At 46.1% G+C, this 13,144-nt stretch overlaps 1 protein-coding gene across 1 annotated transcript in view; it reads left to right on the top strand.

Moving 5' to 3' along the window:
* Nucleotides 1-3,917, top strand: part of UMPS (uridine monophosphate synthetase) — a 49,966-nt gene extending 46,049 nt beyond the window's left edge. The window contains exon 6 of the mRNA XM_086402502.1: nucleotides 3,393-3,917. Within this exon, the coding sequence (XP_086258628.1) occupies nucleotides 3,393-3,562 (170 nt within the window). The 3' untranslated portion in view covers nucleotides 3,563-3,917. The remainder of the gene's footprint in view (nucleotides 1-3,392) is intronic.
* Nucleotides 3,918-13,144: the final 9,227 nt, after the last annotated feature.

Raw genomic sequence — 13,144 nt, 5'->3', positions numbered from 1 at the left:
GCCGTGATTTTGGAGCCCCAAAAAATAAAGTCTGATACTGTTTCCACTGTTTCCCATGAAGTGATGGGACCAGATGCCATGATCTTCTTTTCTGAATGTTGAGCTTTAAGCCAACTTTTTCACTCTCCTCTTTCACTTTCATCAAGAGGCTTTGTAGTTCCTCTTCACTTTCTGCCATAAGAGTGGTGTCATCTGCATATCTGAGGTTATTGAAATTTCTCCCAGCAGTCTTGATTCCAGCTTGTGCTTCTTCCAGCCCAGTGTTTCTCATGATGTACTCTGCATAGAAGTTAAATAAGCAGGGTGACAATATACAGCCTTGATGTACTCCTTTTCCTATTTGGAACCAGTCTGTTGTTCCATGTCCAGTTCTAACTGTTGCTTCCTGACCTGCATACAGATTTCTTAAGACGCAGGTCAGTGGTCAGGTATTCCCATCTCTTTCAGAATTTTCCACAGTTTATTGTGATCCACACAGTCAAAGGCTTTGGCATAATCAATAAAGCAGAAATAGATGTTTTTCTGGAACTCTCTTGCTTTTTCCATGATTCAGTGGATGTTGGCAATTTGATCTCTGGTTCCTCTGCCTTTTCTAAAACCAGCTTGAACATCATGAAGTTCACGGTTCAGGTATTGCTGAAGCCTGGCTTGGAGAATTTTGAGTATTACTTTACTAGTGTGTGAGATGAGTGCAATTGTGCGGTAGTTTGAGCATTCTTTGGCATTGCCTTTCTTTGGGATTGGAATGAAAACTGACCTTTTCCAGTCCTGTGGCCACTGCTGAGTTTTCCAAATGTGCTGGCATATTGAGTGCAGCACTTTCACAGCATCATCTTTCAGGATTTGAAATAGCTCAACTGGAATTCCATCACCTCCACTAGCTTTGTTCGTAGTGATGCTTTCTAAGGCCCACTTGACTTCACATTCCAGGATGTCTGGCTCTAGGTGAGTGATCACACCATCATGATTATCTTGGTCATGAAGATCTTTTTCGTACAGTTCTTCTGTGTATTCTTGCCACCTCCTCTTAATATCTTCTGCTTCTGTTAGGTCCATACCATTTCTGTCCTTTATTGAGCCCATCTTTGCATGTTCCCTTGGTATCTCTAATTGTCTTGAGATCTCTAGTCTTTCCCATTCTGTTGTTTTCCTCTATTCCTTTGCATTGATCACTGAGGAAGGCTTTCTTATCTCTTCTTGCTATTCTTTGGAACTCTGCATTCAGATGCTTATATCTTTCCTTTTCTCCTTTGCTTTTCACTTCTCTTCTTTTCACAGCTATTTGTAAGGCCTCCCCAGACAGCCATTTTGCTTTTTTGCATTTCTTTTCCATGGGGATGGTCTTGATCCCTGTCTCCTGTACAATGTCACAAACCTCCGTCCATAGTTCATCAGGCACTCTATCTATCAGATCTAGGCCCTTAAATCTATTTCTCACTTCCACTGTATAATCATAAGGGATTTGATTTAGGTCATACCTGAATGGTCTAGTGGTTTTCCCTACTTTCTTCAATTTAAGTCTGAATTTGGCAATAAGGAGTTCATGATCTGAGCCACAGTCAGCTCCCGGTCTTGTTTTTGTTGACTGTATAGAGCTTCTCCATCTTTGGCTGCAAAGAATATAATCCGTCTGATTTCAGTGTTGACCATCTGGTGATGTCCATGTGTAGAGTCTTCTCTTGTGTTGTTGGAAAAGGGTGTTTGCTATGACCAGTGTGTTCTCTTGGCAAAATTCTATTAGCCTTTGCCCTGCTTCATTCCGTCTTCCAAGGCCAAATTTGCCTGTTACTCCAGGTGTTTCTTGACTTCCTACTTTTGCATTCCAGTCCCCTATAATGAAAAGGACATCTTTTTTGGGTGTTAGTTCTAAAAGGTCTTGTAGGTCTTCATAGAACCGTTCAACTTCAGCTTCTTCAGCGTTACTGGTTGGGGCATAGACTTGGATTACTGTGATGTTGAATGGTTTGCTTTGGGAACAAACAGATCATTCTGTTGTTTTTGAGACTGCATCCAAGTACTGCATTTTGGACTCTTTTGTTGATTATGATGGCTACTCCATTTCTTCTAAGGGATTCCTGCCCTTAGTAGGAGATATAATGGTCATCTGAGTTAAATTCACCCATTCTAGTCCATTTTAGTTTGCTGATTCCTAGAATGTCAACGTTCACTCTTGCCATCTCCTGTTTGACCACTTCCAATTTGCCTTGATTCCTTGCCTGGCAAATCCCATGGACGGAGGAGCCTGGTAGGCTGCAGTCCATGGGGTCTCTAGGAGTTGGACACAACTGAGCGACTTCACTTTCACTTTTCACTTTCATGCATTGGAGAAGGAAATGGCAACCCACTCCAGTGTTCTTGCCTGGAGAATCCCAGGGACGGGGGAGCCTGGTGGGCTGCCGTCTATGGGGTCACACATAGTCGGACACGACTGAGGCGACTTAGCAGCAGTGGCAGCATGGACCTAACATTCCAGGTTCCTATGCAATATTGCTTTTTACAGCATCGGACCTTGCTTCTATCAGCAGTCACATACACAACTGGGTATTGTTTTTGCTTTGGCTCCATCCTTTCATTTTTTCTGGAGTTATTTCTCCACTGATCTCCAGTAGCATATTGGGCACCTACTGACCTGGGGAGTTCCTCTTTCAGTATCCTATCATTTTGCCTTTTCATACTGTTCATGGGGTTCTCCAGGCAAGAATACTGAAGTGGTTTGCCATTCCCTTCTCCAGTGGACCACATTCTGTCAGACCTTTCCAGGTGTTGACTAGACTTACTGTGATGATGTATCCAAATACTGTTTCCAAATACATTCATAATGTATAATGTGTCCAAATACTGAGTCATGATATACACCTGAAACTAATGTCATGTGTCAGTTACACTTCAGTAAAAAACAATTCTTAAAAAAAAAAAGCCAGAATTAAGAATTAGGATCTGTACATAATCGAAGCATTTGGTAGAGTTGCAGGGAAAGCTTCACACATGTGGTTGTGGTCAGGGCAGATGCCTTATGAGGACTTTTCCAACAGCGTGGCGCAGTGATTCTAAAATGTATACTAGATAGTCTTGAATTGTGAGGTACTTTTTATTGCATTATATTTAGTATTGAACCTTTTAGGGCAAAATAAATTTTTTTTTTTTTTATACTGTTAAAGTGTAAATGCTCTAAAATTAGACATCAAAAAGGAATTGGTGAGCATCTGTTTCCACTGTGGAGATCTCTGGCCAGTTTAAGAGTCTCTTCACCTGCCTTTATTCAGTTGCTGTGTAGAAGGGGCATGGTGAACAAGAGCATATTCTTATTTAAATCAGGTTAGATACTTCTCAGAAAGGTGATGTTTCAGGTTTTTTTCATTTTCTGTATTAAACAGACTTCTTTGTGTTTGTAGGTGATAATCTCGGCCAGCAGTACCACAGCCCCCAAGAAGTCATCGGCAAACGAGGCTCTGATATCATCATTGTGGGCCGGGGCATAATAGCATCAGCTAATCAGCTGGAAGCAGCCAAGATGTACAGAAAAGCTGCTTGGGAAGCTTACTTGAGTAGACTTGCTGTTTGAGCCTCTTGGATGTGCTTTTGGGATGGCCCTGGAGCTAGATACATGGACTCCTGAGATGCTACTGGCTTGAAACAATAAGCAGCCTTTAATCCTGCTTGGATTTTTCCATGGGTCCTGTGTGGAACTGGAGTTACCGTGGTCTACAGGAAATATCTAATGACTTGTGATCACTACACTGTCACTGTAATCCGTTCAAGATTTCTTTACTGAGACTGATGGTAGTTAGGCAGTCACACCCCGTTCTGTCAGAATGTCACATTGGAGGACTGTGCCCCCCACCATCTCCAGATCAGACCTTTTGATTCTTTTAACTGCCGTGAGACAGAAATTTTAGGTCATAAAAAGCCTAAAACTAGTACAACATTTCTGTGTCCTTTATTCTCTAATGTGGTACCCTAATAATACTTAAATATTAGCCATTCTGCCTAAAAGTAATAGTCCAGGTGTCTACATGGTGCTAGCTCCCAGCACTGCTCCCGAAAGTGTCTGGCTTCATTGCAACATGGAGAGGGCTTCTCTGTTACATATGGAGCAACTGCTCTTTCATTTATTTAAAAAGACAACAGTGTCAAGAGGTCTGAGGTTTCACCTGGAAGTTTGTCAGGGGATCCCACATGATTGTCCCAAAGGGCATTGCTAGAGAGAGAGATGTCAGCCTTCAGATTCCTAAATAGAAAGGAGCCCAGCAACAGAGTTGAAGTTGGTAGTGACAACCATCTGGGTTTCCACAGTGGAGGCGCTGGGCACATCCACCTTTCCTCACACATGCGGCAGTTAGGCAGTCCTCTTATTCTGGCCACAACTGCACTTTTTCCTAGAAATTCTCAGTTTCTGGATGATGCCTGTTCTCCAAAGAAATTGGTCTGTTCAGGAAGCATCTTAGAGGGGAGTGAAGGATATGGGCTCAGATGATCATTTTGAAATGGCCCCATTTAGGGCTTATCTTAGAGTCTACACTTAATCACCTCTGCCCTAAAGTCCAGTTCAGCTTCAGGTCCCAGTGCTGCAGCTCCAGAGAAGTCCCCTCTGGGAAAGGGAAATGATCACAGAATAAGGTTGGAAGGAAATGGAAGAGGTGTGACCTTGGGGCTACTCTGGAGGAGCTGAAAGTTAGGAATTGTCTTCAATGTCTTGGTGACCTCAAGGCTGAGAGACCTTTGCAGTAATGTGCTGAGATTCTTGCACTTCAGCGTGCATCAGAATCACGTAGAATCTCAGTCAGTCAGATGCTGGCCCAGCTCCAGTGTTTCTGCCTCTGGGTAGCTCTAGGACAGGACATGAAAGTTTGCATTTCTAACAAGTACTCAGGCGATGCTAATGCTGGTGCAGGCACCACACTTGGAGCATCACCGCCCTGGTTCGTCACATTTTTCTTCTGCAATAAGACGGTCGTGGGGTCTCCACCTCCTGCTGAGAAACCCACTCCTGCCGTAAGCAGTTCTGGTACTGAGGTTCACTCAGGCCCCTTCTCAGGGGTAATGAAGGGAATTCAGGAGCATCAAAGAACCACCTGGGCCCCACCATCAGAGACTGGTTTAGCAGACAGGCGATGAGGCCTGGAAATCTGCATTTGTTAACAGGTACTTCAGGTGATTTTGATGTTTCTCAAGACTAAGCCCAGCTCAGACATTCTGGAATCATGAAACTTTGAAGCACAAATTGACTAAGACAAGACAAAGAAGAATTTGGCTGTCCAGGACCTGTGAGCAGGCTATTCAGCCTAGACCTATTTTAGAGGCATTTTTGATAGTTCAGCCCTTTTGTGGTCAAGGAGTATTGAAAACACCTAACGTAGTGAAGAATGTGGGGACAGCCCTCACAGGGCACCCAGAACGACATCTGAGAGCAGTGGGAGTGGGCAATACGAACACTGGCCTCTCCTCCACTCCAGGTCTTTAGTACAGCAAAGGGCAGCAGATGTGTAGTGCTGCACGAGCCTCACAACCCTGGTCCTCTCCTCAGTTTAGAGCTACAGGCGTACAGACACTGTTCACAACCAGCTTGTGAGCAACACAGGCCCAGGGCTCAGACCCAGCTCACTCTCACCCATGCTGATGTGGACCGCCACCAGCCTCTGGAAAACGGGCACCGGAGGGTGCGCATGGCAGCCTGAGGATACAGCTTGCACTCCCCTTCTTCTGAACCTAATGCTGCTGGGTTCGTGCAGGCAAGGCCCAGAAGCACCCCCGTGATCCTGTGAGGTGGGTGGACACAGGAGCAAGAGTGGAGAGGCTCAGGGCTAGGATGCACGCTCGTGTGTGTGGGTGTCAGAGCACCAACTGGATGGCCCTTGGGAGGAGCTGAGGTTTCCGACAGCCCGTTCTGGTCACCGCAGTGCTGGCCCATAGATACAGTCTGTGGGCCTCCTACCAACGATAGGTCTACTGCTACATGAGGGTCAAGTGCTGGCTGGGGGGTCGGGGGTGGGGTGGTGAAAGGGGACGAAAGAAAGTACCTGAGGAAATCCAGGAACCAGGGGAGGAAAGCAAAGAGAACCACCTGTGATAGGTATAAGCTCTAAGAGCGCAGGGATTTCACCTGCTCAGTGCAGTAACTGGAGCAGGCCCAGCAAGTGCTTCTGAATGAAAGTGAGCGTAGGGCCTTCTGGGGAAGGGGGGCTGCCACAGGATGCAGACCCACTGCAGGATAACAAGAGGAGGATGGCAGTTTGTGTGTGTTGGGGGGCCCCAGCACGGGGTGGGGGCGGGCACTGAAATGAAGATTTCTGCCATGATTTGAATGTGAAAATTAGGTGGAAAAATTTCAAGATGGTATAATATTGAGAACTACATTTGTGGGCGGGAAGGTCAAGTGGAAGGCATACCAAAATTCAAAACAAAGGGACAAAGAAATGGAAATAATGAGGGAGTAGATGAGAGGCTTAGAGAACAGATTCATGCATATAAAGAGGAAAAGACAATGTAAGGACAGAAAGTAATCATAACTGAGGAAAGTTTCCACAGTCACGAAAAAATACTTGCGTCCGCAGAAGCAAAGGGCCCACTAAGTTCTAGGCGGGTGTTACGGACAAAGGTGTATACCTGGGCACATCTGTCAATATGACTGAATTTCAAGGATGGAAAATTTATAAGCATCTCGAGGAATAATCCCTTGCAAAGGGAGGGAATCACCTGGGCTTGAGAAAGGCCCATCACAACCAGGAATCCTGAGCCCAGCCACATGATCCATCCAGCTGTGGCAGCCTGGCTGTGAGCATTCATGGCACACCTCAGTGCTCCGATTCATGGAAAGGCTCACTGGGGGAGGCTGGGAGTGTGCAGGTGGGCGGGGGTGGGGTGGGTGGGTGCAGGGGAGGAATCTGGCAATACTGGGACCAGTCACCCACTGATGCAGTGACTATATATATCCCAGAATCTTAGGAAACTTGAGTTTGAAAGCTCTCTGCTACTGCTGCTGCTAAGTCGCCTCAGTCGTGTCCGACTCTGTGCGACCTCATAGAGGGCAGCCCACTAGGCTCCTCCATCCCTGGGATTCTCCAGGCAAGAACACTGGAGTGGGTTGCCATTTCCTTCTCCAATGCGTGAAAGTGAAGTCGCTCAGTCGTGCCCGACTCTTAGCGACCCCATGGACTGTAGCCCACCAGGCTCCTCTGTCCATGGGATTCTCCAGGCAAGAGTAGGAGACCTGGGTTCAATCCCTGGGTTGGGAAGATCCCCTGGAGAAGGGAAAGGCTACCCACTCCAGTATTCTGATCTGGAGGATTCTATGGACTGTATAGTCCATGGGGTCGAAAAGCGTCAATTTATTGAACACGGAGTCAACCCGATATACATCATCCCAGTCATTAAGGAACTTACTAAAGGTTCAAAGGTACTTCCATTACCATCCTGAGACACACAGCTAGTCTTTCCTTCCACTGCTGAGACCTGGGCCCCTTTGCTGCAGTGCTACAATATCAGCACCCAGACACATCTCTCCTCAGACCACAAAATACAAAGAAACTATGGGGCTGAGCACATGTGCAATTGAGGCAAATTCTGGACAAAAGATACAAAGGGACCAAAAACCCAGCTGCCACTTTTGAAAAGCCTAGAGCAAAAAAGCAGGGGGTCAGAAGCAAAAGCAGGGAGCTGCGCATGGCCCCTGCACACAATACCACCTAAGGGGTGGGCAAACCACCCCTCCAGCCCAACCCCTGGACACACGCCTACCCTCATCCCATATAAGGAACAAGCCAACCCCCATCCCCACTCCACCCAGAAGCAAGCAAGCAAGAGAACCTGTTGATTGTTCTCCCTTGCCCCTGCTGCAGCCGGGACCTCAATAAAGCCTTGCCTGAATTTCTTGTCTGGCCTCTGATTAATTTCTATTGATTCAGGAGGTCAAGAACCCTAGCTGGTAACATACTTTGTGGTGCCCAACGTGGGGCTTGTCCCCTTCTGGGGAGAGGATCTGGGCACCTCTGGGAATACTGAACACAGCTTCTCCATGGGTGACAAGTGACCAATTGAATCTTTCAGTGTCACCATGTTCGGTAAGTCTGGCCTCCTGCCCTCATCCAGGCAACACTTCCCCCCTCCCTTTGTCCTTTTTCCCTTTCCCTCTCCTGAAATATCTCTACTTCTGTGTCCTCTCTGTCCTCTCCTCCCTCTGTCCCATGCTTCTGAGACGTTGGCAGCTACAGCATCGCTCCTCTCAGCTTGTGAGACCTGCTCTCTCTGCAGTAATGGCTCCCTTGATGGTGACGAGCAGAGGTGGGAGAGGCTCGCCTCACACCGCGTAGACCTTGGTCCAGCGGGCTCTCCCTGACCAAAGATTTATGAGCATGATAGAGGTTTAAACCTCATATCGTGTAGTGGCTCGAAGTCTGATTCTCCCAATATTCTCGCCTTCATTTTCCTTCCACCAAGAAAAGTCCGCTGGGAACGGGCTGAAGCAGCAGATTTCCATATACTGGTGTACTTGTGGGTGAGAGTCCCACGTATTGGATTTGGAAAACTGTACAGGAATAATTATGTCTTGGAAACACCCATGTAAAACAGTCCAAATTTTGATAAATTTAAAAATAAATGACAGGAATTCACTGAATATCCAGATCATTTCAAATAAGATAAAATATTGGAACATTAATTGCTAAGCAGGTCTATTCTAAATTTACCTACTTTGTCTTCCTCAGAGAGAGAAACTAACGCTGGAGCCACCGTGAGATGTATGCTAATATAGAGGACAGTTCATGGTTGCTTTAGGAAAGTAGGGTGTGTTTTCAGAAAAGAAGGTATGAGGAATGCAAATATATTTTGTTGAAAGGGAAAAGGGTGATTTTGTCCTAGAGCTGGCTATTCTGAATGGGGAAAGAATAAGGGACAAAGTATGGCTATAGAAAGTTGCGGGTTTGCGGAAGAAGAACATTGAGAAAAGAATTTTGTATGTGGTCAGAATTTTCAAAGGTTGGATTAAATTTAATTAGGTAAATGGATTTTATTATGAGTAGGCTGACGCAAGACTGGATTTGGTTTGTCTCATAAGAGAACAGCATTGTCCTGGAATGCTGCTTTTGATAACAGATTGTTTGAGTTTCTGTGCCTTTAAGTAATCTATATTTACTTTTGTTTTTTCCCCCCACCTTAGCTCAATGAGTAAGTATTGTTTCACAGAAACCTAATTCCTACCTGATCAGGTGTTTTGAAACTTTTAAACAATTTTGACAGACTTCCCAAATATCACATTCTAATTGAAGGACTTCCCTGGTGGCCCAGTGACTAAGATTCTGCACTCCCAATGCCGGGACCCAGTTTCAGTCTCTGGTCAGCCGCAACTAAAGATCCTGCATGTTGCAATGAAGACTGAAGATCCCGTGTGCTGCAACTAAGAACCGGCACTATTTTAAAAGATAATAAAAAATAAAATCACTGTGTGGAATTTTTTTTAAAAAATCTAATTGAAATTCTCTTGACTTGCAGTTAACTTTGGGGTGCTTCAAGTAGCCCCTTGAACATCCCAAAGAGAGATCTTAAACTTAACTGGGTTCATCTGTAAGGAGAGGTTTGCGAGGTTCTCAGAGAACCCTGACAAGTTTAGGGATGAACTTGTCAGGCTGGGGTTGGCATTCTCTCTCACCTGGCAGGACCTCATGGTTATTCTGGCCCATTGTTGCACCAGGGATGAAAAGCAGAGTGTACTCACACAAAGGCCAGGGGACAGATGGCCTCCTGGCCACCAACCCACACCACCCAACTCATCAGGCAGGTGGGGGTGCAATCCCAGAACATGACTCACACTGGGACCAGAGGACTGTGTAAGGCCAGGCTAGGGTGAGACATGACTTATCTATCAGAAGGAATGAAAAGGCACATGGCGAAGCCTGTAAACTATGATGAGGTCTGAGAGGTTACACAGGAAGAAGGTGAAAGCCTGGCAGTCTTCCTCAGCCAGGTGAGAGAGGCAGTCAGGACATACACCAACACAGACCCCGAGTCTGCCACAGGGAGGACACTACTGGCCATGCATTTTACCACCAAGCTCCTCCAGGTATCCGGAGAACATTACAGAAGCTTGAGGGGCCTCAATGGGACCTCAAACCCCACTGTCAGCCTTGGTAGAGGAGGCCTTCAAAGTCTGCAACAACCAAGACTTAATGGACAATAAGGATAAGAGGCTAATGAAACAGTTTCTGGCTGCTCTGATTCACCCACCACCTCGAGAGCACCCTGGGGGGCTGAGTTGGCTGGACAGACCACCAAGGAGCTGCCGGGGCCCGAACCATTGTGCATCTTTGTCAGAAAGGGGGCCGCTGGAAGGAGAATGGCCTGAGCTCCCTCCTGTGGGATGCCCAAGGGGCAACCCTGACTGGCCCCAGTTCCTTGTGAATCCCTTGGATGAGAGATTCTCAAACACCAACTGATAGGGCCCAAGTGGCACCAGCTCCAGATTCCACTCAATCCATCCTCATTATCCCAGGGGAGCTTCAGGTCACCCTCGATGTGGCAGGCAGAAGAACTGAATTTCCTGTAGACACTGGAGGTGCCTGCTCTGTTCTGACTTGACCAGCCAGCCCCTTCTCCATCCGTGGACTGTACTGTGGCAGGAGCTGACGGGCAGCCAATGGGAGGGTGATTTACATCTCCTCTTCCTTGCCTGAGGAGTTGGGTCCATTATTATTACTCATGCCTTTTTGTATATGCCGGAATGCCCTGTGCCCCTCCTCGGGAGAGGTCTGCTGATAAGTTAGGAACTAGTATATTCTTAGGGCAGGGTCAAGTCCAAGGGGTAAAGTATCTGAACTGAAAATTCATCTATTAGTAACCCCAGATGACCTACTATTGGGTATTAAAATATTCTCCAGGAAATCAGAGAACAAGTAGACCCTGCAGTTTGGGATACTTTGGTGCCAGGAAGGGCAAGATAAGTTCCCCTAATAAAAATAAGGTTAGGGCCTCAGGAAAAATACCCCTGGAACAGAAAATGCCCTTTAAAAGCCTAAGGCCCTGAGGGGAGTCCAAATGCCATTCAGCAAATTCCTAAAACACAGACTCATTGCATCCTGCCCTTGTAACACCATCCTCCCTGTTTACAAGCCTAATAGGAGTATCAGTTTGTGCAAGACTTACAAGCAGTTGAATGAGCCACAGGTGCCAGACCCATTCACCCTCCTCATCCAAGTGCCAGGGAGCGCCCAGTATTTTGGTCCTCAAAGATGCATTTTTCTGTATTCCCCTGCACTCAGACTCTCACTACTTTTTGCCTTTAAATGGAGGGACCCTGACACCCTGGAGGCTATCCAATATACTGGACAGTGATTCCAGAAGGTTTTTGAGACAGTTCCCATGTTTCTGGAAATGCATTAGCAAGGGAACTCTGCTACAGTCTATTGAGATTTATTGATAAGTAGTGAGACCAAACAAGATTTAGGTCAAAATACTCTTAGGGTCCTAAATTTTCTGGTATAAAAAGGAATATAGTCTCTCAAACCAAGGCTCAGATCTCACAGCAGGGGGTTCAACACTTAGGATTTGTTTTGATCCCAGAAGCATGAGCCCTGGCTATTGATCAAAAAACAGCAATTAGTGCATTACCATTTCCAACCACAAAGAGGCAACTCCGAGACTTTCTTGGGAAGGCTAGCTGTTTTATCTGGATTTCAAATTATGGCCTTAGAGCAAAACCCGTATGAGGCTTTAAGAGGAGGAGAAACAAACAACTTTGATGAATGAAGATCACCAGCGGGCCTTTGAGACTAAAGACAGAGCTGAGTAGAGCACCAGCACTGGGGCTTCCAAATCTGGACAAGCCCTTGACGCGACACATTCACAAGAGGACAGGGATGGCACTAGGAGTCCTGGCCCCAAAGCTGGGACCAGACAGTGGCCACTGCCTTACTTTTCGAAACAACTGGACTCAGTGGCCCTGCGCTGGCCAAGCTGCTTGTGTGTAGTAGCAGCCACGACCCTGTTGGTTAATGAGGCTTCCACACTCACCCTGGGACAACACTCAGATGTGCTAACCCCTCATCAGGTACAATCTGGGCTGAAAGTCAAAGGACATCATTGGTTGACTGGAAGAAGGTTAATAAGATATCAGGCCTTCCTGATGGACACCCCCAACATTACAAAACTTCAAAGTGTGCAAGATCCCAACCCAGCAACTCTGCTTCCAGCAGTCAAGAGAGGAGACTGGTATGGAGACCCTAGAACAAACTTACTCCAGCAAGTCTGATCTTCTAGATGAGCCTCTTGACAGCCTTGAGATCAAATTGTTTAATGATGGGTGCAGTTTTGTAGAAATGGGAACCCAAAAGGCAAGAGTATGCCATAGTTAGCCTAGATGAAGTCATAGAAGCCAAGGGTCTGCCAACCTAGAAATCAGCCCAGAAGGCTGAACTAAATGCACTAATGGGAATTTTCCACTGGGGAAAGATAAATTAAATATTTTTACTGACTCTAAATGTGACTCTAAATATTTTACAGACTCTAAATATTTTTACTGACTCTATCACATGTTACAGATTCATGCTGCCATTTGGAAATAAAGAGGAATGTTAACTGCTAGAAATTCCTCCATGAAACACAAAGATTTGGATCTGGCTGTTTTAGAGGCAGTGTAGCTTCTGTAACCCCACAGTGGGATGTATAGAGGGATGGATCTTTTGTGAGCCAAAGGAATAGCAAAGGTGATCAAATTGCAAAACAGGCAATTTGCAGGAACCTGAACAAGTTACAGCTCTAGGGATTGGTCCCCCTGAACTCCCTGGCCTTCCCTAGTATTTCCCACAGGGAAAAGAAAATGGCAAAAAATGGGGTTATGAGAAGAGAAGCACAGGTTGGTATAAAAAGAAGGATAAGGTTCTAATCCCTGAAACTCAACAATGGAAATTCACTAAGAGCTTACATGATGCCAGCCACTATGGGAGGGACGCACTATGGAACTTGATGCAAAGAGCTTAAGGGAAGAGAAGGGAAGGGGCTTAAAAGAACAGTAAAATAAGTAATGCCTCCTATGATTTATGCCCGTAATAACCCACAGACGTATCCAGTCTGCTCTTTGTAAGTCAGGGCAATTCAATGCCAAGGGACATATCTGGGGGAAGACTGGCAGATTTCATTCACATGCCCCCACAACCTGTAT

The sequence above is a fragment of the Bos grunniens genome, chromosome 1 (assembly GCF_055505025.1).
Source record: "Bos grunniens cultivar Pamir isolate PY7600 chromosome 1, Bosgru_T2T1.0, whole genome shotgun sequence".
Taxonomy (NCBI): Eukaryota; Metazoa; Chordata; class Mammalia; order Artiodactyla; family Bovidae; genus Bos; species Bos grunniens.
This window is presented reverse-complemented; position numbering and strand designations above follow the sequence as displayed.